This window comes from Ursus americanus, chromosome 15 (genome assembly GCF_024610735.1).
Source record: "Ursus americanus isolate L20-20 chromosome 15, mUrsAme1.1.p, whole genome shotgun sequence".
Lineage (NCBI taxonomy): Eukaryota > Metazoa > Chordata > Mammalia > Carnivora > Ursidae > Ursus > Ursus americanus.
The window spans coordinates 25196592-25223462 of record NC_142141.1 but is presented as its reverse complement, the minus strand read 5'-3'; the positions used below and the strand labels follow the sequence as shown (position 1 = coordinate 25223462).

The following is a 26871-nucleotide window of genomic DNA, read 5'->3' as shown; positions in this document are numbered from 1 at the left end:
CTGACGTTCCTCATACAATTTTAAACTTAACTCCCATGCCTGGGCCAGCCACACTGGCCACAGCAGTATTTTTTCTCCATGCAGTGATTATTTTGGAAAGAGCACACTTACATTGCACTATATTTTGTATGCTAAAAGTATTCACTTCCACTCCACTGTGTCCCTCCGTTTTGATATTTCTTCGTCTGTTAATACACAAAGAATCTCAAAAGTTGGAAGTGTCCCAAGCACTGCCCACCTTTTAATCGTCTCTGTGTGTCCTTGTCTTCGACGATCTTCTTTTTGGAGCTCTCCGTTATTATTATTTCACTCTGCTCTCACACCGTTACTGACGGTGCACCCGCGTAGCGCCCGGGCCGCTCTCTGCCACTAGAAAGTGCTCAGGCAAGACGTGTCGAACGGAGACCATACACCCAGAGTCAGGAAATGAGTGGCAGCTGCAGGGAGAGGTTTTGACTCCACGGGGGAGGTGGGGGGCGGGGGACATGTTCTAACAGTCTGGGCAGTCTGCAGATGGAATGCGCTGGAAGGTGCGACAGTGAGCCCCCCATCGCGAGCCGAGGGCGAGCAGAGCGGAAGACCGCGCCGGCGGGGCTGGGGGGTGCCGCGCGGGAGCGAGAGCGCGGGAACCGGGCAGTGGGACCTCGGGCCTCAGCGGGCCGGGCGCGGGGGCGCGCGCGAGGCTGGGCGGGGCGAGGGCGCGTGCGGGGCCCGGGACACTGGCCGGCCAGCCGCCCAGGGGGCGAGGCGTGCTCCGGGGCTATTCCGGGAGCGGCGTGGCTGGGCGGGCGCGCGCGGGCGGGGGCGCCGGGCGGGCATCCTGTCTGGGGGAGGGGACGCGCGGAGGGCGCTCCCCGGGGGCCGGGCTGGAGAGCGCAGCGCCAGCCGCCGCCTGCCCCGCCGGAGCCGCTGCGCCCTGCTCCGCGCGCCCGGGGACCGCCGGCGCCATGGACCGAGGCCGGGGTAAGAGGAGCCGCGGCGCCCGCACTGGCCCCTGCGCGGGGCGGGGAGGGGGAACGGCGGTCCAGGGGCCTGAGAGGAAGAGGAGGAGGGAGAGGGGTGGGGGTGCTGAGGAGGGGTCGGAGCGGGCGCCGGCGCGGGGTCGGGGGTGGGAGGCCCCGGGCCAGGGTGGACAGGTGCCTCCTGCCGCCGGGGCAGCTCGGGTGTAGACTAGTCCCTCGCGTCCCGGGGCCGAGTGCCCTCCTGTGTGGAAGACCCGTTCCACACGCTCAGAGTCAACTTCAGGAAAGAATGCCCCGCAGGATTCCTGAGGACAGCGAGCTCCTCCCACCCCGTGCCCCTCTGGAAGGGTAAGATGGGGTTGGCAGGTACACTCTCCAACACCGGGACGTGTGAAGCCCCCACCGTCGCCCCGCGAGTTTGCCGCTGCCTAGGGCATTGAGGGGAGGAGGGACAGGCGGGCGTGCCAGCGTGCGCGTGGGGGTCGGAGCCCGGGCTCTGCTCTGACAAGCTGTGTGACCTTCGCCCAATCCCTCTCCCTCTCTGGACTAGTGACAAAGTTGGATTGATGGTCTCTGCGAGGCCCTTTCTTGCTCCCACGCTTTTTCAGCAGTTGAGTGTGTTTGATAGAAGTTTCAGGGGTTGGGGAGGACATGTGTAAATTGACATGAGAAAAGAGAGCAGCAGTTGAGGGGGGGGGCACTTTAAAAAGGGCCTAGACACTTCAAAAGGCATGTGTCTGCAAAGAAGTGGCCTGTTGGCCATGTGGGCAGTGCCTAAGGCTGGGAATCGGAACACCAGGGTCCAAACCTCCCGCCTCTGGAGGTGGAGAGATCACAGGTGCCAGTGCGCTTGGTAAACCGGCTGACGTGAGAAGCATTATTCTTGTTGTTATTATTATTAATGGAAAATTCCTCTGCCTCCCTAATAAGCTCACACCTTTCCTCCATCTGCCTGTTTGCTGTGCTGAGGCCCCCAAGGTGGGGGGTGGGGGCGGGAACAGTGACCAGGGGTGTGGAAGCAGTTAGGACAGCATGGGGTCAGGGATGAGTGCGTGAGCAGGTTTCAGGATAAGCTGGCCGGCACTCCCAGTTCGGGACAGCCAGGCTTACGGGCTCCCCAGGGCTCTAGGGGACCCCAGCTTCCAGTTCAAGATGCTTGGGACACCTTCTCCACCCACCTTGTCCCAGCACAAAATACTGCATACACCTTCTCCTTCCAGACTTGGAAGGTCAGGCAGGAAATGGACGGGGCTTCCGGTTGGCTCTCTGGAGACTGAGGCTGTGATTTGTACAGCAGTTCTCACCTGTTAACTGACTGCCGGACATGTTTACAAAGAGCTACACACTCACCAGGGAGGAAAAACAGAGAAGAGGCACCTCTGACGTCCGTCAGTCCTCGGTTTCCACCTCCCACAGGGTACATTTAAAGCAAAGAGCCCACCACGCACCCCTGACGTAGAGAAAGTTGTCACATATCATCCCGTCTGGTCCCCAGTACAAAAATCTATAGCTAGCCTACTCAGAATTGTGGGACAACTGCGCCCTCCTTAGACAGACCAAGGGTGACAATAATTCAGTTAGCTTAAAATGCTTAATAACTCACACTTCACTCAGGAAGGCTGTCTCCAGAGCACTCTTCCTAGGAAGCCGGACTTCCTGGGGCTCTGTCAGTACTCAAAACGTTCGAGAGCTCTCGCCCATGCTGCAGCCTTTCCCAGCCTACTTCCTTCTCCTTCACAGCTTTTGTCTCAATGTGCTGTTACTCAGAGTTAGTTATCACACTATATGCTTTGCACCTACCTTCCCTGCCCAAGTGGAAGCTTCTAGAAGGCAGGGAGTGGATCTGTGTGGTCACTCTGTTGACACAGTGCCTCTCACACAGTAGGAGCTCACTAAGAGCGGTTCAGTTCAATATGAAACACACTTGGTAGTGCACCCTAAGTTGATTAATTGTACTGCTGACTTTTAAAAGAGAATATGCTTCAGAACAGTTCTTTGTGACTTGCAAAGGCCTTCTCAAAATGTGAGTGAAGTGGTCATGTGGCCGGGACACACAAGACCAGGCTATCTATCTAGATCTTAAGTTGTCTACCTTGATAAATAACTGCAAACATCTTCTGAATTCATCTTATGAATTAAACCATATATGAATTAGAATGTGAAACCCGTATACATTTTCGAAATAAAACATGAGGCTTGAAAAGGCATTCCAGCAGAACTTTTTTGTTGTGCCCCTGTCCCCAGGTGGGTGTGTGCACTCACTTCTGTTGTCAGGGAAGGTTTAAGAAGAAGAGGTCTCATTCCAACCCCATACCTACCACGAGGGGAATGGGATTGTCGTGCCCCCGATACCGGGGAGGAAACTACACTTCAGTGTTAATAACGATAGCAAGTGAAATCATCATAGGAAAGCAGGCTTGGCAGGTGTATTAGTTTGGTAGGGTGCCATGACAAAATAGCACAGACCAGGTGGCTTAAGCAACAAATTTATTTTCTCACTGTTTGGGAGGCTGGAAGTCCAAGATCAAGGTGCTATCCAGGTTGGTTCCTGGTGTGGCCTTTCTTACAGGCTTGTAGACATCCACCTTCTGGCTGTGTCCTCACCTGACATCTTCTCTGTGCGTGTGGGAGGAGAGAGAGCTCTCTGGTGTCTCTTCCTGTTCTTATAAGGACGCCAGTCCTATCAGATTAGGGCCCACCCCTTATGGCATCATTTCACCTTAGTTACCTCCCTAAAGGCCCTGTCTCCAAATACAGTCACATTGGAAGGCTAGGGCTTCCGCATATGAATGTCAGGGGGCTCCCCTCCAGTCCAGAGCAGCAGGGGTGGGTCACTGACATGAACTTGCCCAGTCACTTGCTGGGTAAGGGACTGAGCTGGGTTTGAACCAAAGTCCTGATCTTAAGCTTACTGCTGACTGCCTCCGCTGTGGCAGGTGACCTGCCCAAGCCCTAGAGCGAGGCTTGGACGCCATGTCTTCCTGCTCCAGCTCCAGCTGCCTCCTTCACACCTCAGCTGTGCTGCTCAGATCTTCAGCAGCGATGACAGCACAAAAACTCACCACCAAAGTCAACCAACTCAAGAATGAAAATAAACCTGGAAATTAGGACTTCTCTTCTAACACCATATGTAAAGCAAGAGTAAAGCAAGATTTATATGATGCCAGAACAGACCAAGAAACCACTTAGGATGAAATCCCTTCTGGTAGGATTTCCTGATTCATGAATATCATACAAAGAGAATCATAGACTGGTGGCCATAGACACCACCTTCTAGAGGACAAATTAACTAATTCTCTGTCTTCACAGAAGGATAAAAAAAATATAGAAACTGATAATACCTGTTTCTTGGGGTTGCTGTAAATCTTAAATGCATGGAAGATACTTGAAACAATGCCTAGCCTGTGGGACCCTCTCAATAAATGCTATTGTAATTACAGTCTTTTTTCATTAGACTCCACATAATAAAATTACTTTATAAAGCTTCACTTGGTCTTTGCACAAGCGGGTCTAACTCTGATGACAGATTTTGAGTCCCTACTCTGTTTTAAGGACTGAGCTAGACAGCTTTGTGTCCAATTCAAAGACAGGGTCTGTGTCCTAATCTTCTCTGTATCCTGGAGCTCCTTTGTGGTGCTTATCTCTTGAAAACCCATCTCTGACCTTCAATAATTGGACCACCGTCCAACAAACATCTCTGAGTGACTGAGAAAATATTAATATGTACGCCAATGTGTCCATTTTCTCTTATTTATCCAGTTTATTCATGCCTACTGACCGGCTGTGTCTTCATAATTTTGCCTCTGCAAACTTTCCAGTCTTCTCAAGCCATCCTCTCTTTCAAGATTTTGGTCTAATTTTTTTCTGATTTTGTCATATGCCTTCTTAATGTCCGAGGTTATGTCTGATCTGCCAGTCTCATGTGAAGCCACCGATTTCCCCAAGCCTCCTTTCCTTTCCACTTCACAGCTAGGTCTTCTTCAACGAGTTGAATTCAACCCAAGATGGAATTTCTTTTGCAGTCTGTATCCTTTGGGAGATTACATTGTCTGCTGGGCAACTCAGGAAATAATCTGAAACTCTGCCTTTCATTAAATAAGATTTTTATTGCTCAAGAGATAGTAGAAGAACCCATTCTAACTATTGTGCCTCTGTTGGACCAGCTTTGAGATCCATGTTAGGAAGGCCACATCTTCCTTATCCAGCTTCCATGGGCCAAGCAACCTGTAGCTACTCCTAGACTCAGCTCTGTACAGTAACTTACCACCCAACTTCCACCACCAAGGCCATGAATTCCCATGCAGACATACCTCTTCCCTGACATCCAAGTTCATTCTCTACTCCTATCCATTACTGGCCTTCTGAAAGGAATACTCAACCATATTCATCTTTTCCATCCAAATATGTTTTGTGACATCATCTTTGTCAGCCTCAAGACTCAGTAAAGCTGAATGGTTCAGAGAATGGATAAATGTGGGTTTGAGGTGTTTTGGTTTTTTAAGTAGGCTCCAATCCCAACGTGGGGCTTGAACTCATGACCTTGGGATCAAGAGTTGCATGCTCTACCAACTGAGCCAACCAGATGCCCCAAGGGTTTGAGTTTTGGCTGCGACTTTCTAGCTGTTTGATCTTGTATAAATTGGATAAATTAATTTCTCTGACCTTTAGTTTCATTTCATTTGCAATGTCATGGGGAAAGGTAAAACACGTAGGCTAGCTCTTAGGAAACATTCAGGAGTGATAGCTATTATATTTACCAAATACAGTTGCTTGGGTTTCAGCCACTCTCTGCTATGGGTGTATGTGGTCATATGGGGCCATACTCTCTTCCCCGTAGAGGCTTCTGCTGTAACAGGGCACTGCTTCCATGTCCTTATCCCACTCAGCCTCCATGGTGTTTGGCTTCTCCATTGTAGTCAAGGTTTTTTCTGCCTCTCCCTCAAATACCAGTTTCAAACCCCCCTTCTCACATGGCTGAGCACCCTGCCAAGTAAGTTCCTCCCTCCGTAACCCCTGCCAGAAGCCTATCATTACTCCATTCTGATCTTTGCTTGGGAAAAACAATCCTATGCTTGGATACCATCAGCTTCTCCTACTTTTCTCACCCTTCGGGAAAAAACATGCAACTGAACAGAAAAGTAAAGTCCCCGCTAACACGTGCACACACACTCTCTCTCTCTCTTCCTCTCTCTCTCTCTACCCCTATGCATTTTCCTCCTTCCTTTCCTGGCCAGACTTCTCAAGTACACAGTCAGCATGTCAGCCTCCAGCTCCGTCCCCCCGAACTCCCTGCACCGCGGCATTCTCCCTTCCAATCCCACCTTCTGCAGAAAGCCCACTCTTCAGGGTCACAAATGGCTCCATGCTGTCTCATCTCTCACCTCCTCGAAGTTCCATCTCCTGGACTTCTCTGTAGCGCTATTGACCCACTACTGACTCCTCAAAATGTATTCCTACTACTTGGTGGAGGTGAGGAAAGCATGGGTTTTGGAATCAAATAAGTCTACGTTAAATATCCACTGCTCCATCCCACCCAGAAGTCTTTCCTGCCTCTCCTCCTGTCCCCCAAGCCCTCTGTTCTCTGTGCTCACGGTCTCTGGGCTTCTCCTGCCCTCAGGCAAGTTACCCAACCAAGTCTTGTCCCCTCGGTCTGCAAAGCAGGAAGAATGACCCCCAGACCTGGGAAACTGGACTGTGGTAGTATTTGCCCAGTGCCCAGAACCTGGTCCATGGCAGGTGCTCACGAATTGTTATTCTCCATCTATCCCTCTGGCTCACTCGCTTTTTCTTCCTTGAGGACTCTTGCCCCCCTCCCCGCACCACCTCAGCCCTCTCTCTCCACTCCCTCTTGTAGAGAGCCACGCCCCCGTGAGGGTGACTCTCAGTGTCCACCTCCAGCCATGAGCTGGGTCCACTTCTGCATTATTTACCTCCTGCCTGGGGTGCATTTCCATCCGGAGGTCAACTCAACCTCCAAATGACCCAGTTTTGAACTCCTCTTATTCACCACCAAATCAGATCACCCTTCCTGTTTCTCTTTTTCTGTTAACAACACAACCACGTGAGAAGCTATTGGAGGAAATGGGGCTGTTTGTGAACAAGACTGCATTGGAAAGGGGGCCACGGGATCAGTCCTACAGAAGAGATAATAGAATGCCTCTCCAGAAGGCTGTACAAGAGATCAAACAGAGGCCGATTTGGGCCTGATCTGGGAGAAGCAGATGAATGAAAAGAATTATCCACTATGAGAATTGGACTTGCCCAGGGACATAAGGAAGCCGAGGTTAAATGGCCACAGATCGGGGAACCACAGAATGGCCCCTGCCGGGACCACAGTAATATATAGGCAAAGAACAACTGTCACGTAATATTCAAGTGGCTTCTACAGGCATGGCCTTTTTGCGAACTGCAGGGAACAGGACTTCCAGCTGAAGTATCTGTCTTTTATTTAAATATACGCTTTGTGAAAAGTTTTAACGGGTCTTGTAAATTACGCCTAAGGATGGAAATCAGGAAGAAGAGGACCTAATGCCATTGACGAAGGTCACTTAAACTATAGATCTGATCATGTTCAAACCCTTCGTGCATTCTCAGTGTTCTTAAGATATAAACTATAATCCCTGTGGCCGCCCTCAAGGCCCTGCCGTGTCTGTCACCACTGTACCTTGGGTCCCTGTCCGTCTCTTGCTGTGGGGTCTGCACACACTGGTCCTTGTACCTCCACCTGTTACCTGCTCCTCTTCGCAGTCCGCTCAAACCCTACTTCCTCAAGGCCATCTTTCCCAATCCCCCAAGCTCCAGCTCCCTTCTCCAGGGGCCGCCGGCACCTTGCCCTTCTTCCTCCGTGGCTGCTATTTTCATAATTATAATCAGTCGTGGGATTGAATTGGCTGTGAACGTGAGCTCTGTGGGGCCAGGGCCCTTCTTACCTCTGTTCACAGCTCTTCCCCTAGCACCTAGGGTCATGCTTGGCACATAGTAAATGTTCGAAAGACGTCTGTTGAGATGATGAGGGAATGAATGAAAAAATACAAAATTCATAGAGTAGAAGTTGGATTTGGCCACTTTCAGCTCCAGGATTCTCCATTTCAATGAGTCTCACTTCAGGGACACAGAAACATAGATTTCATCCGTATTCATTGCTTCCTTTGCTTTCATCCTTCATCCAGTAAGACCTTAAATCCTGTTGACTCTTATTGAAAAATGTCTTGGATGGCTTCTTCTCCTCCACCCGATGGGAGTTTCCTGTTTCTGCTCTCACCTTCTCCAGCCTGCCCCGAGGCCCACTCTTGACTTGTCCATTTGACTCCAGCTGGGATCAGAATCCTCTCCCGTGGAGCCCACTGAAAATATGCCCCCAGAGATCTGATCGGTGGGTCTGGAGGGAGGTGTGGGTACGTGCGCGTTTTGCACAGCTCTCAGCTGAGTCTGATGGGCTCACTGCGGCGAGCAGTGACCTGCTTTTATCATGATCCTTGACCCTGCCCAAACACCTGTCTGCATTCCCTGTGGCTATCGCGAGCACTGTCTTTTAATACTTTTCAGCCAAGTGGGACTCAAGGGTCTGGATCTTTTACCCCAAGTAGTCTTCTGAAATGTCTCACTTTATCTTTGAAAAGCCAAGCAATTTTTCTATTGTAGTTCATAACATAATATATCTGAACACATCTCCCCCTTCCGCCCAACATAAAAACCTGTGCCCCCTGGACCTCTAGAGATGCCATTGTTCATCTTGGGGCTTCTCCTTCCCTACCCCACCCTGCCCTCCGCTGTGGGCTCCCAGGGTGTGTGAACTCTAGCCCCAGAAGACCAATCTCCAATAAATGTCCCAGAACATGGTGCTAGAGTAGACATGGGTCCAGCCATGGAAGCAGAATCCCACAGCCTAGCCCTGGCTCAGCCACTCACTCTGCAACAGGAGAACATACATTTTTAGAACACTTCTAACTTTTAGGAGCATTTCCACATTTACCGGTTGTGTCCATGGCAACATAGTGTTGGGATGGTGAGCACTGTGAAGCCTTCGTTCAGAGCCCACGTGGCCTCTGGTAATCATACCCGCTCTCACTCCACAGTCCTATACTCAGGGGTTGCTGTGGGCAAGAAGGAACTTATGTCATAGGGACATTCAGACGGAATTACCCACTAAAATCCTTTCTCTGTGAACCCTTCCAACCTGAGTTTCTCTTCTGTAGTTTCTCTCAACTCTGGCAAAAGCCCTGTGAAGTGGGCAGCTGAGACATCTTCCCGTTGGACAGATACAAAAACTGAGTCTCAGAAAGATGTCTCTGCTATTCCCCCTCCTGGAAAGAGACCCGCTCACCATCACCCCGCTGTGGAAACATCCCTGCTACATCCCCCTTCTACCTCCTCCGGCCTCCTCAGTCTTTAGAAGATTCTATTGCACTAACTGAAATGCCCCTGCTAAGTATCTGTGAGTGCCTCGTCTGAGACAGTCTTGTCTTCCCATGCCCGGTGTCTCACACACAGCAGATATTCTGTAAGCAGAGCCCGCGAGTGCTCACCAGGAGTCAGGGGCTACATTTGCACGCGGGGTCTTCTCATGCTCGCACGAGCATGAGCTCAATGCATTTTAGTCTTTCTGTACATAAAATATGCCATTTGCTTCGTGGGGGGAAATTCCATCCAGTACCGCTGCCTACAGCTGTGAGTTAAGAGTGTCTGTACCGTGTGTATAGCTGGGCATGTATGTGAATTCTAAAAATGTGAATACGATTTTGTATTAAAGGTTTATGGCAGAGGCTCCTGGTGGCTCATTCGGTCGAGCATCTGCCTTCAGCTCAGGTCACGATCCCAGGTCATGATCCCATGAGCCCACATCGGGCTCCCTGCTCAGTGGGGAGCCTGCTTCTCTCTCTCCTTCTGCTGCTCCCCTGCTTGTGTTCTCTCACTCTGTCAAATAAGTAAATAAAATCTTTAAAAAAGAAAAGTTTATGGCAAAACCTAGTTCTGCATTAGGCCATGAAGTATGTTCCCAGGGAAGGAATGGGGCTCATGTCAGTGTGCAAATGCATAGAAATTTTTGATCTATTTGCGATACTTATCTTTTTTGAGCACTGCCATCTCGCCCCCCAAGGGAATTCAGTAAGAATGTTTATCGTGACTCTGCCCTCTGTTGGGTTTTAAAATTATTTCCCGTGATTTACTTTCCTAGATAACTAAAAGTGTGTTGTACATATTTTTTAAAGTATCCCCATTTTACAGATGAAGAAACTGAGGCTTAGAAAGGCCCACTTATTTATGCAGCCCTGCCCACCTCCAAACCTCAGTTTTTCACTGAATGCGGGAGGGTCATCCCCGAGTCAGTTACAGGAAGGACTTGCTAGATACACTACAAGGATTTACTAGGTCCAGATTTCAAGGTGGGGGCAGAGAAGCTGCGGGGAAGCTGGGGAGGGAAAGGGAACACCCTCCGTCAGTGAGTGATATGGCCAGGCAGCTGGCATGAGATTTTATCTCTTTCCCTTTCCACTCCTCCCACTGTGGCCCTCAGAGTTCTGGTGTTTAGAATTCAAGAAGCTCTCATCCTCCTGGAACTAAGAAAGAGGCCCCAGGCAGGGCTTGTCCTCCATCTAAAATTCCATTTGGGGAATCCCAGCCTCGCCTCAAGTGAGGGTGGAGGTCCAGAGCCAGCCGGACGTAATTCTTCTCCCTGGCACAGCTGTCAGGCTGCGGCAGGGGCAGAATGTGGCACCACATTGCGGTCATTCCAGCGCTGGGGGAATTTATCGGCAGCATGTCCTGCAGGAGGCAAGCTCAGGGGCTTTTTATAGCCCTCTAAGAACCTCGGGGAAAACTGATCTCTTGAGAGAGAGAAGTGGGGCACATGTCTTTTCCAGGCACCATTCCCTCAGAGGTGTAGTCCCAGATGCCTGCAGTTCAGATCAGGCTAAGAGTCACGGCTAAGTGAGCTGTGTGGAGCCGTGGAAGCGTATCCACTGTCCGGGAGACAGGGATCCCAACCAAACCCAGCTCCTAGAACCCCTCCTTAGGCTTCAGTTTCTTTACCTCTCTGGTCGAAGTATTATAAGGCAGGGATCTGCACACCTCAGCCTGCGGATCAAATCCAGCCCACCACCAGCTTTTGTAAATAAAGTTTTATTGGGACACAGACACACCCATTCCTTATGTGTTATCTATGGCTTTCTCACTACAAGAGCAGAGTTGAGTAGTTGTAACAGAGACCATAGGTAGTCTGCAAGGCCTAAAATATGTACTATTTGGTCCTTTATAGAAGAAGTTTGCCAACCCTTGGATTAGATTATAGAGTTTGGGAGTATCTACCTAGAGCACTGTGGTAAGAAAGATTCTGAGGGTGTCCAGCCTAAGAAAGGAAGCTCTATCTTTTAGACAATACAGGAGTATGTATTCAAGAGTAGTGTTGGAAGGACCCCAGAACGCCATTTACTCATGTTTTCCAAACTACTTTTAGTCCCAGAATCCTTTTGCAAACAAAATCTTAAGCAACAGAGCTGCTCAGAGTGAAGTGGGAATGCGAACAAGGTACAGTCCATTCCATCCCTCCTACGCCCGAGGCAGCCCCTAAGGAAGCTACACAGTTCCCATAACTTCTATTAGAAGAGCGCTTGACAATTGCCTACCTAATCCTATGACTCTTGTTTTACAACTGGAGAAACTGAGGTTCAAGGGGCAGCATTCTGCCGAAGGTCATATGATGGACTCCCAGTCGGCTTTTCATGGAACTACTAACATGGTCGCGAGGTATCTGCAGAGTTTAGACATAATCTCTGCTGGGGAGAAAACCAGTCCGTTGGCTTTGCGGGCCTCAGAGCTGCCCTTAGAGTGTGGGTGGCCATGACGTGCCCTCGCTGTCCCAGCAGCCCACAGGGCTACACAGGGCTGCAAGGTGACCAGGACACCTTGCTGATACCTGCCATGCTTCGCAGTAGTTAAGCAAGTCTTGGGAGCTTTTGTTTCTGAGAGTACCAGAGCCAAAACAAAAATAAAATAAAATGAAAATTGAATTAGACCATATTTTTTAAAAAATTATTGACACCTAGACACATTTTAAAAAAATAGAACATGTCTAGGGCGCCTAGGTGGCACAGCGGTTAAGCGTCTGCCTTCGGCTCAGGGCGTGATCCCGGCGTTATGGGATCCAGCCCCACATCAGGCTCCTCTGCTATGAGCCTGCTTCTTCCTCTCCCACTCCCCCTGCTTGTGTTCCCTCTCTCGCTGGCTGTCTCTATCTATGTCGAATAAATAAATAAAATCTTTAAAAAAAAAAAAAAGAACAGGTCTCACAGCTGACATATCAATTAGTTCATTTTTCTGTTTTTTCCCCCCCAAAAAGCTGTTATGAGGCAGATAAAACATCTTTAAATCAAGGCCATCTTAGAATGAAGAAATTATGATAATTTATACTGCAGCTTTCTTTTGAAGATGGAATCAGATTTACTCATTTGTAGAATAAATATTTATTCTTCCTGCCCATTCTTGTTGAAGGGTTTGCTGAGAGCAGATGCAGCTGATTTGAAACCAAGGGGAATTTTTTTTTAGCTCCACTTGAACCCAGAAGAAAACTGATCTAGAAGTGTGCTGGGAAGCCAGCAAGACCGATCGCGTTTCCTCAAGGCCAGCCGGCAACCAGGTGCAGCTCTGATGGGTGATGGAGGGGAAACTCAGGGTCCCCGCACCCGAGTGTCCTAGCAAGGCACCCATGCCCATGACATGAGGTCATATCTGCTCCGTGTCCATCAGAGAATACATTAAAAGGACCAGAGGGCTCAAGGGACATTTTCTAGCCAGAAACCTCAGAAACACTGGGGAGGCAGCATCTAGGTAAAGAAAACACCAGACTGAAACGAAGAAAGACCTAGAAGTGTGCTCGGGCTGCAACGGGGTGGGCGTGTCTACAGCCCAGAGAAGCAGGTAGAGGTCGTCCTTGGATAGGATGGGCTTTATCCTCCAGGTCCCCGGCTGGGCGTGTCCCAGTCCCTGAGAGGCTGGGTTGCTGGGATTTGTAACTAATAATAGAGGCAGCATAATGCGGGAGCTCCGGGCACTGGCTGCGGTGTCGGGTTGCCCAGGGTTTGAATTCTAGCTTTCCTCATCTGCTTAATCCCCTGGCGCTCAGTTTCGCAACTAAAAACGGAGATCACAATCTCCTGTCTCCCTACAGGGATCATTGGTTTCATGCAAGGAAAGCACTCAGCACATAGGAAGCATTCAGTTAAAAAAAATAATGCCTAATACTTAAAATACGGGTTCGTAAATGATCGCCTTTTAATGAATTAGAATGGAATCCAAGTTCCCTGTGTGCCGCTTTGCATCTGGCTTCTGGCTTCTGGCTTCTGGCTTCTGGCCCACCCATCCTGGGAAGGGATGGAGTGACAGGGGAACTGGGGATAAGCCGTAGGGAGCAGTGTGAAGGTCTCTCATCATCCGTGTCACAGAGGAAACTGGTGACGGGGCCCTGGGGAGCTATCAGCTGGCCGGGTGTGAGCAGGAGCGGGGTCTTTAAGTGTTGCCATTGGGGGAAATTGTAAGAGGCAGCAGTGAGCTCGTGTGACAGCGGGAAGGGAGAGACTGGAAGGAGGTGAGCAGTTCAGAAGTGGACACGAGCAGCAGACTGGATAACATTAACTCACCTCCGTGTTTAGTTAAGAACAGGGAAACATAAAGCTTCAGAGTCTATCCATTTTCAAATAGAGTTAATTGTGTAGAATTGCTGGTCTAACGTGGAAGCAGAGGGCTTCTTCTGGAGCTCTCCGCAGTTCAAGACCCCCATCCCCAGGACCTTCCGCCATCACTTTCTTGGAGCCTCACCCCAGCCCTGGAGGCAGGAAGCAGCCCCAGGGTCTGGCAGAGCCTGCCCCAGGATGGCTGGGCTCCTCATGGACTGGAGCCCCAGGCACCTGGTCGGCATCCAATCCAGAGTTGGCAGTGGGAGGTTTCTGCAGGCAGGGGAGGGAAGGGAGGGACAGAGGGAGGAGGGGCTTCCCGCCTGGTCGTAGTCAGGGAGGGCATTGTGGGCGTGACCTTAGCCCCCCACCTGGACCGGCTAGGCTAAGCCCCAGGTGATGCTTGTGTCCCCTGTGATGGCTGACACCACCAACCAGCCTTCACAGAAGGACTCAGGTGTTGGCACAATTTCAGGCCTCCATCTGCTACCTCCCTTCCTGCTCACCACGACCTCTGAGCGGAGCACTCTCATGGTCTCGGGGTCACAGATGACACAACTCAGGTGACGTCATCTCTGTGGGGTCTCTAGGCTCAGGAAGGCAAATCCCAGGTTTGACTCTGGGTGTTTCTCACCCCACTTGGCCCGGTGTCTCACCTCCCCACTGTACTGACCCTCTCCCCACCTCCCTGCCAAAGGGCTGTCCCAGTGGGGCTCGGCCCCTCTTGGAAGGGACATCTGCCTCTCTTCTTAGTTCAGATTTCTGTAGTTAGTGCGTCTTGAGCTACCACCCACTGGTCCAGGTCTACCCTCCAGTGCCCCCAGGACCCCAGGGGACAGATTTACTCCCCCCCTCCCCCATGAACCCTTCTGCTCTTGGAGGCAGTGGTCCTAGATGAGACTTACCTAGTCTTCTCCCTAGTCTGTGGTCCTTCTCTGAATTCTGGGTTGTCAGTTAATGTGTCCCCAGTGCACCTGCCGTGTACCCATTACTGTGCTGAGCCCTGGGCAACAGCGGCACATGCTGAATCAGGCACCAGCTCTACCCTCATGGTTCACAGTCTAACGAAGAAGGATATTGAACAAGTGATCTGCTCCGGAGGGTATAACAGGATGACCTCGCCTGTCTAGGAAAGCAGGACAGCCCTCCTGGAGGAAGTGGCACCTCAACCAACCCTTGAAAGATGAGTGGGCACTATCTGGGGAGTATGAGAGATTTTAAATAACAATGAGTCAACTTGGTACACATCAGGAATTGCTCTAAGACCGAACAGTACTCCCCTGGGTCCGCACAACAACCCCCACGTAGAATGGCTAGGCTAAGCCACAGGTGATGCTTGCATCCCTTTGTACGGGGTGGGTATGACCATTATCCCCATTTTGCAGATGAGGACACACAGTGAAGTTAAGTAACTTGCCCAAGGTCAGACAGTCAGTATTTGGCAGCAGTTAGAGAACACGCCATGCAGAGGAAATACCATGAACAAAGAGCACCGGGGTGGGGGGTGGGGGGGAGTCTCAGATAGTGAAAATAGGTAAGAAATAGTAAAAAGTAACTTTAAAAAAAAATGCCATTGGATGTAACAAGGATAAATACATAGTATGTTCCTAGTAATGCAGCCTGAGGCGTCGACTGATGATTTTCTGGTTCTTTTCTCACACTGAGGTTTCTGTGGGCTGTCACTTAATCCTTCACCTTCAGAGTGGGGATGCGGTTCTTCAGTCTCATCTCTTGAATCCTACAGAGGTTGTGTTGCTTGTTTGGGGAGAGGGGGGGAACACATGGCATATATACTAATAATCACAATTTACTGATTGACAACACTTCAGTGCTCTCACTTTTCACAGACACGGTCGGATTTGAATCTCACAACAGGCATGAGAAGTAAGTAGGGAACCTGTCATTGCTCCACTCTAATGGCAAGGAAATCGAGGCTCAGAGACATGCAGCACCTAGTCCAGGGTCACACAGCCAGTAAGTGTGGAGCTGGGGCTTGTGCCCCGAGCTTTTGGTTCTAGATCCTGTGTTCTTTCCTCTACACTGAAATACAGTGGACAGTGGGAGGCCAGAACGAGTCAAACCTGGCACTTGGGACCTCCAGAAAGTTCATTAGCCTCTGAAGGCCTCAGTTTCTTGTCAGTAGAACCGGGATAAGAAGAGCTCCTATAGGGCTCCCGCAAAGATTAAATGAAGTAATAGGCACAGCATGTGGCCGCAGAGAACATTCCAGTAATGGAATATCATACAGCACAATGAATGAACACAGTGACAGACAACAGTGTGGGCATATCTTAGCAGGATAATAGTAAAGAAAAAGTCACAAAGGATTACCTATGGCATACCCTTTTAATAAAGTTAGAAACAACTACAGATTTTTTTTTAAGTTTTTGTGGCTATATCTAGTTGCAATGACACTACATATAAGGGAAAGCAAGGATGTGACAAACACCGCCGTCAGGATGGCCATTAGACTAGGTAGCAGAGGCAACGAGCATGGGATCGTAGTTAGATGTAGGATATTGTCTGGACCCCGGCTTTTGCCTTGAATGGTAGATTTGTGGGCCCCTACTACATTAGCAAAAATAAAGAATTCTATAAATAAATAAGTAAATAGAAGTGGAGCATGCTTGAATCAGTGAAGACAGTGTTTCATGAAGCAAGGGTCAGGATTAACTCAATTCTTATCCACCTGAAGTTCTATTTATTTTTTTTAAAGATTTTATTTATTTATTTATTTTAGAGGGTCAGGGGAATGTGCATGAGTTGGGGAAGGGACCGAGGGAGAGAATCTTCAAGCGGACTCCCTCCCCAGCATGAAGCCCAGAGCCCGATGGCGGGCTCGATTCGGGGCTTGATCCCACAACCCATAAGATCATGACCTGAGCAGAAACCAAGAGTCGGATGCCCGACTGAGCCACCCAGGCACCCCCTGAAGTTCTATTTATAAAAAGAAATAAAAGCATCAGGCACAGTGCACAGCTTGTGGGAAGCATTCAATAATGTTCATGTCGTTCTTGGATATATTTATTATTAACTGCATTATCTGCACACCCCTACCCAGATGTCCTCAGTGTCTGCCCAGGCTATTGGTGGGATGGGTCCTCAAACTCAAACTTCTCAGAAGCAGAAAGCCCCGTCCCATCTAGGCCTCAGGCCAGGCACCCATCCTGTGAATGGACACCAGTGGGAAAAGTCCTGAGGCACTCACTGCTGGTTCCAGCAAGCTTTGGGGGTAGAGCACCCCCATTAGAAGAAGAAGGCCAGAAGCTATTACAATGCAGCAACTGGAAGCTTAGGCTGTAGAGTTAGGTCTAGGTTTGAATCTGGGTTCTGCTGGCTGTGTGCCTTTAGACAAACGACTGGGCATCTCTGAGCCGCATTTGGTTCATGTGTGAAAACAGTATTTACCTCACAGAGTCATTATGAGAATTAAGTGAGGTCATCTAGACAAAGTGCTTGGAACAACATCTGAAACATCACTTAAGAGCTTAAAAATACTACCTGCTTTTATCATCAGGTATCCCAGGCCCCTCCCAGGACTGCTTCTGCCTCCTGTGCGTCTGATGAAGGAGATGGTGCAGACTGCCTCAGACGGAAGCAGCTGCCATCTTGTGCAGGGGGCGGGGGGGGGGGGGTGGTGAGCGTGTGTGGGTCACAGTTTTCCACTTCCTCCTGGAACCATTTCCTTTGTGAGCTAAACAGGGAGGAATCTGCAGACAAAGGAACAATTCTGGGAGAGCCCAGTCCCACAGCCAAAAGCTATTTCCTCGGAAGTCAGTGGCTTGCCCCACCCCCTCCTGTCTGGAAATGGCTTCCCTGGTGGCCCAGGGCTGGGACACCAGGTGCGCAGAACGAGGGCTCTGCTGGTGGATGGCGGGGCCTGGGCAGAACTGCTGCTAGAAAGGCCATTTAAGATGCAGGGCTTCCCTGAGCCTGTCACCCTTGGCTGGCTCCTACCAAGAGAGACCCATTAAAGGCCCCCATGACCTGCTTCCCAACTGACCTGTGACCTCCCTGACCTCCAGCCTCCCTGTCTTCCTGAACTAACAGTAGATCAGAGAAGTGTGCTACCCTAACATCCCTAATAATGATCCCCACGGTTTACAGACCCTTTCCTTCCTCACATGAACTGACACATGGGCCTCCTGGGCCCCTCCTTACAGAAGCGGAAGGTGACGCTCAGAGGGGTTGAGCGCCTTACCCCAAATTCTGCACTAGCAGATGGGAGGCCTGGCCCCAAACCAGTCCTCTCAGACCAAACCCCCAAGTCCACCCCCTCTTCCTTCCCACCTCCCTCCCTTAGGATTCTGCGCTTCTGGCCTGTGGAGTCAAACCAGCCCTATTCTCTTCAGCATAAAGGATCTTGAGTTTCCGGCATGGGCTAAGAACACACACACAAAAGCCTTCCAAGGTGACCTCCCCCGGCCCTCCCTCACCCAGGGGCTATATTTAACTCCTGGAAAGCAGTCAGCACCAAGGCATTGGCTTTGCAGCTGGGGTTCTCTGCTGCTCCTTTTTCATTCTTTTCCAGCCCACATGAACCATGGTCTTCCCCAAACACTCTGGGACAACAGGAAGTGTTTGTTTTAGTGACCAACAATGCTAGTCCCACCAGCACGGTTCCCTCCGCCATTGTGCCCCGTTTGGCCTTCACTTGGGCTCCGAGTGAAGTGCTTCTGAATTCGGAGGAAGTGAGATGTCCCCGAGGCCCCCCATAGGTAGATTTGCAGCAACGTGGAAGAGACTGTGCACAGGGGAAGGAGAGATGTCTGCACCTGCAAAGTGAGGGGGCAGTTCTGCAGGCCTCGCCTGTAGGTAGGTGGGGGCCTCTGGACAGAGTTAACCCAGAGCCGGCAAGCCAGAAGCAGTGCCGTGAGGGACCACTGGGGTGAACATCACTGAAAAGCTCCTCCCTGTTCTTGCTGTCCTGCAATCTGCAGTTCTGTGAATTGGGGCTGGCCCACCTTGTCATAAGAATTAAATTGTGTAGGGACAGCTGGGTGGCTCAGTTGGTTAAGCATCTGCCTTCAGCTCAGGTCATGATCCCAGGGTCCTGGGATCAAGCTCCATGTCGGGCTCCCGGCTCAGCGGAGAGCCTGCTTCTCGCTTTGCCCGCCACTCTGCCTACTGGTGCTTCTCTTTCTGTCAAATACGTGAATAAAATCATTTTTAAAAAAGAAGAAGAAGAATTAAATTGTGTAAGTAATACATGTAAATCTTTTCAAGCAGAGGGTGACACAGAATAACAATGAAAGTAATGTACACAGCCAACATTTATTGAGAACCTACTATGTGCCCGGCACTGTACTAGGCACATTTTCATGCACTAGGGCTCATTCCCACTGATGGGTACATAGGCTCATAGGTCACCGATGACATACATGAGGCACGGGGTGTAATGTAAGTGTCCCGAAGGTGCACGGCTGGGCAATGGGGGAGGGGATTGTGGAGGACACAGGACTTGAACTCAAGGAGTTTGGGGTGCCTAATATATGTTGCTCAGTATTATTTCCCAATTTCTATGTTAGGATTAAAATCCGCCGACTACAAGGCGTGCATCACTGAATCTGTTGGCAGCCGTATTCACACAAGGGATACAAGCTCAACCAGATAGGGTTTGGGGAGCTTAGCCAAGTAGGAAATTGGGCTTCTGCTTCCTTCTGTTCCCCAGGACTATTGGTACCTGGTGTTTTTTTCTTTCTTTCTTTCCTTTTTTAAGCATCTTTTTACGATGCTGATCCACTATTATAGACATGGCTTTTAAACCACATTCACTGCTAGACTATCAACTCTAAAGTTTGCTTCAAGAATTCATTCATTTATTCCACAAATAACTTAAGCGTGTACTCTGTGTCAAGGACTAGCAAAAGCTGGTGCTATTCCTGCCCTCAAGGAGTTGAGGCTTAAGTGGGGGAAGTTGATGTTAATTGAAGAAATGCATAGTTAAATGTAACATTTCACCACGGCACATACCCCAGAGAGAGTGATGCTATCATAGTGTAAAATAGGGGGACAGATGTGATGGAGAAGACACGGGAAACTTCCCTAAGGCTATCATGAGTGAGTAGAGAGCTGAAGAGGGCATCACTGTTTGGCAGGAGAAGGGAGTTCTGACAAGCGGAAGGAACAGCATATGCAAAGGCCCTGGGTTAAGAGGCCGAGGAAAGGAGCATGAAGGCAGCCAGGAGGGAAGTCTCTCTGGAAGGGCCTGCAGAGTTGGAAGGCCACAGGAAAGGGTTCCTCTTCCTTCCCTTCCCCCCACCCAAACATTGAAGTCACACCTGCTAAGTGAACTGCTTTCCTTTCCAGGGTGCCTTGCCTCTCCGCCCTACAATGGGGTCATACGTCATTACTGTGAGAGCTTGTTAAAGCACAGGATACAGAAAGTGATCTCTCAAATCATGATCAAAAATTTTTAAAGTAACGCACTGGTACTTTCTCCAGCTCAGGAGCCTTTATGGGCTGGAAATTGGGTTATTTTACTGTTTGGAAAATGAGAAAGAAAATTTGAGTAAACAAAACATGTAAGCCCTTTGTAAACACCACATACTGACAACTTTTCTATTTTCCATTTTTGAGTCATGCTTGTTGCATGTTCTCTGACTTTGAAAACAAAGAAGGATGAGTTAACTTTGTCCTAAAGAGTCTTGTCAATTAAGGAAGATGGGGGAAAGAGAAATTATATTTCTTCCCACTGCTTTACATTTAATGACGTTGTAACTTGCAAGCTGTTTCCAAGCATTTTTGTAAATTCCAGAGTCTGAAGGTTGCCCAGGAATGAGACCGCAAGTCAGGGCGTCTACGAGGCTGGCTAGGTAGGTGACAAAACAGGGTTTATTATTCCTGTGGTTTGCAGAAGGTTAATTATTCACTTCTCTTTTGTTATGGAAATTAGACTCTTTACCTGTGAGATCTCTAGATAAATCCAGCCTTCGCGTTAGAACCCCTGCCAACTATGATAAAGGCCTTTGGCTTGAAAGCTTCATTCATGCTGCGTGGGGGTTTGCCATCCTGGGAGCAAGTAACAGGGCTTTTTGCCAGTGGCTTATTTTCTGCTCCTTGCCATCTCATTTTGATTTAAAGTAAGTGGGGAGGGTGGAGGAGGAGAGGGAAAACTGATCTTAGTCTTAGTTGGGTATTCACCAGTACCAAATCAGCACTTAGTGGTCTAATCTTAAATATATTTTAAAATAGTTTTCTAACTTTATTTGGCAAACTTTTTTGCATCCCAAAGAACAATTATCAACCATCTTGGGTTTCCGAGCCTGTCTGTCCCACTTAGTGAAAGATTGAAGTTTTATAAACAGTGATTAAACCATTTCTTCCTGTGTTTTTTTTTCCTCCCTGGAATTCACTGTACCTCCCTAAGGCTCAGCTAAACCAAACAAGATCAATGAAATGTATTCGTGGTTCTAAATAAACTGTAGACATACAGGATAATGCTGTCCCGATGCCCCAGTCTGTCCTCAGAAAGCAGACAGGACCTGGACCAGGAGTGAAGATGAGGGGCGGGGGGCGGGTTAGGAATTGGCGAAGGAGATCCTTCCTGACTGCGGGCAGCAGGGACAGGATTCCCCTCCAGCTGAAAGATATCCTCTCATCTAGTATGGGGTGGGGGGTCCTTGGGGTATGAGCCCCCTGCGGGAAGGGGTTATACCACCTCCTACTGCCATAGCCACCCTGAGCTCAGTGTCAGGCCCAGAGCTATGAACTGTCCGTGTGGTGAGGCTTGCAGAGTCCCCGTGTCCTCTTGTCCCAGACACCCTCTCCCTCCCCTCCCTTGTGCCCCTGCAGCCGAAACTCTCTGGAGGTCACACATGAATGGTGAGGCACCTGTCCAGTGCCCGGAGCCCCCTGTGCGTGGCTTCCTTTCATCTTTACACTGACCGTGTGAAGCAGTTAGTGTGATTACCCCCACGGCCTGCAGATAAAGATCGGGGAGCTTGGACGAGTTCAGAAATTTCCCCGGGGCCCCAGCTGGAAGACGGCCAAGCTAGGAGGGGCCAGATGGTGCACAGCCCGAGCTCTTGGCCACTCTTTGATGACTCCGCTAACTAGCAAGCTCTGCGTGAATTTAACACAAGGGCCTTTGATTTTCAATTGGCTGACCATAGCTAAGTCAGATAAGCTCTTGGACCTCCGCTTCTCACATCTCTGCATGAGAAGGTTGGCCCAGGTCATCAAAATCACCATGTGCACTAAATAAATGCTGATCGGACAGCTACTAGGACTGAGACCCTGTCCCTGTCCTCACGGAGCTTGTTACACAACTATGGCAGATCCGTCGCCGAATCCTACCTGAGGGGTGCTCGTGAGGCAGCTGGGTTGGGTTCCGGGGAGGGTTAGGAGAGAGCAGACCTCACGCTAATGCGGCCCTGGCTGAGTGCAGGCCCCAGCCCCGAAGACCCGGTGCTTCGCAGACAGGACCGCCTCGCTCAGCCAGCATCGGGGTTGGCCTCCCCTCGTTCTCACGCGATGGATGAGAAGGCCAGGGCTCAGAGCTTTCTAGCATGCCGTCTTGCTACAGCTCGGAAGTGCGGTTCCAGAGTCGCAGGGCGATGTCTGACCCCAGGGCCCCAAGCCCCGCGCTCTTCTCAGCAAGCTTCCATGCTCAGGCTATTTATAGTCTGTGCGAGCTCTTACTCCCACCTGCAGTTATTTCAAGGGTGAGGTCTAATGATAACTTCTTAGCAGACGAGAAAGGCCTTCCCGCGTTCCTTACGTTCACGGACGTGCCTTCCAGTATGTGTTTTCTGGCGGAGTAGCTTTCAACGGTTGGACCTTGGAATCACCTGGAGTATTTATTAACATGCAGCCTCTTGGGTCTCCGTAGAGGGTCTACGGAATCAGAAGGCCCAGGTAGAAGGTCGCGGAATCAGCCTTTCCAACAACCCCCTGGGGGAGTCTTATTCTTGCTAAAATTTGAGGCTGCTGTCCCGGCGGTCTGTTGGAGGCCTGGCAGACCACTTGCCATACGCACTGTACACACAGGATTTCTCTTAAATTCTGCGATCGTTTCAAACCCTGTGGTCAGTTCTCTGCATGAATGACAAAGCTGCCACGGAAGGCACCGCCACATCCATTGCCCCCGAAGCCAGCTTTTGGGAGGAGAGCTCCGTACTGCTTTCAAAGAGCCACGCACTGGCTGAAAGGCCTCTTATACCCATTAGGTATAAGGGGCCTCTGGAGTGAGATCCTGCTGTTAAGTCGGGTAGATGCTTTGAGCTGCTTGCTTTTCTTCTATGAGATCTTCACAGTTAGGGCTCTGAAGTTCACAAACAGGCCCGGTGCTTAGAGACCCACTGAGCAAGAATTTCAGCCCCCCAGTAAGGGTCTTCCACCCACCCAGTGCAGGGACACCAGGGTCAGGAACCCTGTCGAAGTCATGGCCCAGAGCCCCCAGCAAAAGGGTTTTGAGGGGCTATTTGCCTCCTCCCTGCCCCAGCCTGGCCTCCGCTGCTCTGAGCTTACATTTTCTGATGGAAGATTCCAGCACAGGGTGTACTGTGAAGTCAGACAGACCTGGGCTCGAGGCCTGGCTCTACCCCTTAGCGGCTGGGTGGCCTCGCTTCTCTGAGCCTCCGTTCCCTTCCTTGTGGGGCACAGAGCACAACACTACATCCCTCCTGTGCAGTTTATGAGCATGAAATGAGAGGGTGTGCCCTGCTGGCCCGGCACACAGTCACTGCTCTGCCCTGGGGAGGGGTTCTCGCCTGTTTGCTGAGACCGCCCCCGTGTTCACGCTCCCTCCGCCAGCCGACTTGGGAAACGCTGTGGGACTCTCCCTTGGCCACCTGCTGCCTGTCAGGTCCTTCCAGGCTACAGACGCCACCACAGGCACTGGGCAGTTCCTCACCGCCTATCTGCTTCTCCCAGGTTCACTCAGTTTCCCCCTTCTCCTTTGCTCTGTTTGGACTTTTGTGATCACGTCTCCATTCAACAAGAACACTTAGAATCAGGGTCCCATGTTAGGCATCCCATGAACGATCAGGGAAAAAATTTAAAGGGTTGTGAAGAAAGCTTGGGTATTAAAACTCCCATTTCTCAAAGCAAAGAACTCGCTCGGAACCTAATTGTTCTTACTTTAGAAACAATTGCAACAAACCTCAAATTAGAAGCAGGAGAGCTTTTAGAAGCAGGAATGCTGCCACACATGATAACTCGGGCTGATAACAGCCAGAAGAAATCTTTGGGACCTCAGAGCGAAATGAGAGACAGAAAGGGCAGGAGGGAGGTGGGGAGAGAGGGAGGGAGGAATGGACACAGGGCCAAGACAGCAATCATTGAAGGACAGCGGTTCTCAGAAAGGTGTGGTTAGGGATGTTTCCTGAGAGTCCCCAAGGTCAAAACTACTTTTATGTAGTACTCAGAACCATTATGCCTTTTTTTCACTCCCATTCTGTCTCTGTCTGCAGTGGAGTTTTCCAGAGGTTGTGTCGTGTGTGATGACACGGTAGCTCTGGAGGCCCTGGCTTGTGTGCCTGTGTGTTCTGTGGCTTAAAATTTTCTCAGCCTTAGTTGTTGATGCAGTCAATATTGATAACAACGACCCACATAAAACAGAAGTTCTCTGGAGTCCCTGATAAGTTTCTAATGTGCAAAGGAATCCCAATGCCAAAAAGTTTCAGAGGGATCAACAGTCACTGCCCCCCATAGCCTTGACATTCCCACATGATAGCAGAGCAATGTCATGACTTTTCAAATAGGAGCCATGGCTGCAGGCCACGAGAAAGCTCCCGTGGTCCCCCGCGGTGCCTTCCCAGTAGCGTTTACCACGGCCTTGCTCGTGAGTAATTGCGCGTGGGTCCGTGTGTGTGTGAGAGAGAGAGACAGAGACAGAGAGGGAGGGAGCGTACGCACTAGAACAATATCTTATTTATTTTCAAATCCCCCGAGTGGCACATAATTAGTGCTCAGTAAATATCTTCGAACCGAGTTAACTGACTTGAGGTGTTTCTGACGAGGGCACCGGGGAGGTCTGTGATTCCATTTGTAAAGATTTCCTTTGCAACAGCCACAATTTACCTAAGATGACTTTATGATTGTAAGTGGTTTCCTACTTCAAGGTGAGAAAGCTACCGACCCAGAAGCCTTGCTCAGGTGGCACTGCCAGGGCTGGGACTGTGGAGGCCGCAGGGCCTCCAGGTCCCTTGCACTGGGGCTGTGAGGCCAGGAGCGCCCTCTGGCATCGTGCGACTCCACAGCGCTAGGAATCACACAAACCCATGGACTGAGCCTGGCTCCCCGTCTTTCACACTGTGCCCCGGCCTCAGTCCTCTTCTGGAACACTCTGGAACACAGGTCTCCCCGCAGGACCTGCTCACAGATGAGGCGTGCACAGCCCCTATCTCAGAGCCCAGCAGCAGAGAGAGCTCATGAGGTGGCAGCTGAGGGGATCAGCCTCTGGCTCATTGCCGGCACATCTAAGGTGATGACGGAATGCCACAGAGAGACGGCCACCACATTTTTTCCACCAAGTGCCACTATCTATACATATGATTCTATTTTTTAAAAAGTCCTGGGCTGGAGGGAGTCCTGGCATGGTCATCTGCTCATGCCCTCTCTCATCGAACACACATGCAGCACCGGCGCTGAGCAGCCCCCAGACTAGATGTGAAGGAAGTTGCGATTCCCAGAACAGTCTACCCCGTCTCGGGCCTCACAGCCTGCTGCCGGAGCAGACACTCCTAGAGACCCACACAGCACAGATCGGCATGGCAAATACAAGGACAGAAGCAAGAGCCGACTTGGGGTGCGCGTTTACTCTCTACAGGGCAAGGCACTTTCATGCGTGACCTAATTAATCTTCTCAGCGACCCTCCAAGGCAGGTGCTATTATTACCCCCTGTATAGAGGAGGAAACTGAGTCATAGGCTAAGTAACTTGCAAAGGTCCCACAATTAATGAATGGAACCTGAACTTGAAGCCAGGGCAGGCTCTCTTATGCACAATGTTATCGCCCGTCTAACACACCCAGACCCTGTAACTGTAAGTCGGAGTCTGGTGGTTTCCTTAGGAGGGCCCAGGGTAGAGAGAAGCTCATGGGGCTGGGAGTCCAGAGACTATAAGCTGAAGGCCTGGCTCTTCGGTGGCCTCTGTGTGACTGCAAGCAAGACACGTCTCTTCTCTGAGCCTGGGTTTCTTCCTCTAAAAAGTAGGTGCGATCATGGGACCGATCTCAAAATTTTTTGGTAGGGTTATAGAAAATACTGCAAGGCCATCTAGTGCTGTGGTTAGAGGTGAGGGAGGGAGCCAGGGCCGGTCTAGGCTCCGCTGGCTGTGTGACCCTGGAGGAGTTATTTAACCACTCTGAGCCATAAAATGCTTGGTAGTAAACTTAAATGAGGTGATAAATATGAAAGGCTTAGCACACAGCTCACAAGAATCGTTCAACATGGTTGGCTTTTAGTATTCTGCACTAATACTGGCAAGTTGCAAAGCAGGACAGTACTACTGTACAAAGCTGGTCTAAGGCGAACCAAGTCCCAAGTTACTGTTTGGGACGGGGACACAGCAATGATATCATGGCTGCGGCATGCTCCAGTCTTTAAAGGACCGTGTGCTGTAAGGTTTTGCAACTCCGTGTGGTCTCAACCAGTGGTGTCTGCATCGGCCAGGAGCTCACTGGAAATGCAGAATCTCAGGTCCCGCCCCGACCTGAGCCAGCCTCTGCATTTCGAGGAGATCCCCAGGTAATTCCTCTATACACTCAAGTTTGAAAAACGCTGGTAAAGCAGGGAAAGACTGGTGAAAATGGTTAGGGGCCTGGGGTGGGAAGGGTTAATGTTTAGTTTGGCTCCCACCAAGGCACCGGAAACAGAAGGTTCCAGAGATTGAAGTGTATGAACTGATGGGACAGGAAGGCTCCCTTCCTGCCTGTGTCCTGGATGGCCAGGGCCTCCCGCCTGGGACCTGCACTGAGCCTCGAGCCACAGTGAGGAAGGACCCCTGGGCCTGGAGAGCCAAGGGCATGCTGGGACGAAGGCAGGCCTAAGAGCCTCTGCTCAGGCTACCTGTGCTCAGAGTTGCCAGGCTGAACCCGGGAGCGTCAGGCCTCAGGCCAAGACCGAATGAGGTCTGAGGCGGAGCGGGGAGGCCCAGAGCAATGTCATGGCTAACTGAGCAGAGCTCTCCCTCGGGAGGCGGGTGGCCAGCCCTGGGACAGCTGTGGGAGGGCTTCTGAGGTCTCCCTGTTGCACCCGCCCTGCCCTCGGGCCCCACTTCCCTGGCCTGGGGAGGGTGGG

The 26871-nt window shown here is 50.5% G+C and overlaps 1 protein-coding gene across 3 annotated transcripts in view; it reads left to right on the top strand.

Annotated features, from left to right (window-relative positions):
* Positions 1 to 733: 733 nt before the first annotated feature.
* Positions 734 to 26871, top strand: part of AFAP1L1 (actin filament associated protein 1 like 1) — a 60590-nt gene continuing 34452 nt past the window's right edge. Inside the window, exon 1 of one of the 3 annotated variants that reach the window (XM_045815271.2) lies at positions 734 to 963. In XM_045815271.2, coding sequence (XP_045671227.1) covers positions 948 to 963 — 16 coding nt within the window. In that variant the 5' untranslated portion in view covers positions 734 to 947. Of the gene's footprint in view, positions 964 to 26683; positions 26703 to 26871 lie in introns of those variants that run through there. The other 2 variants (XM_045815270.2, XM_045815272.2) reach the window with 2 other exon arrangements.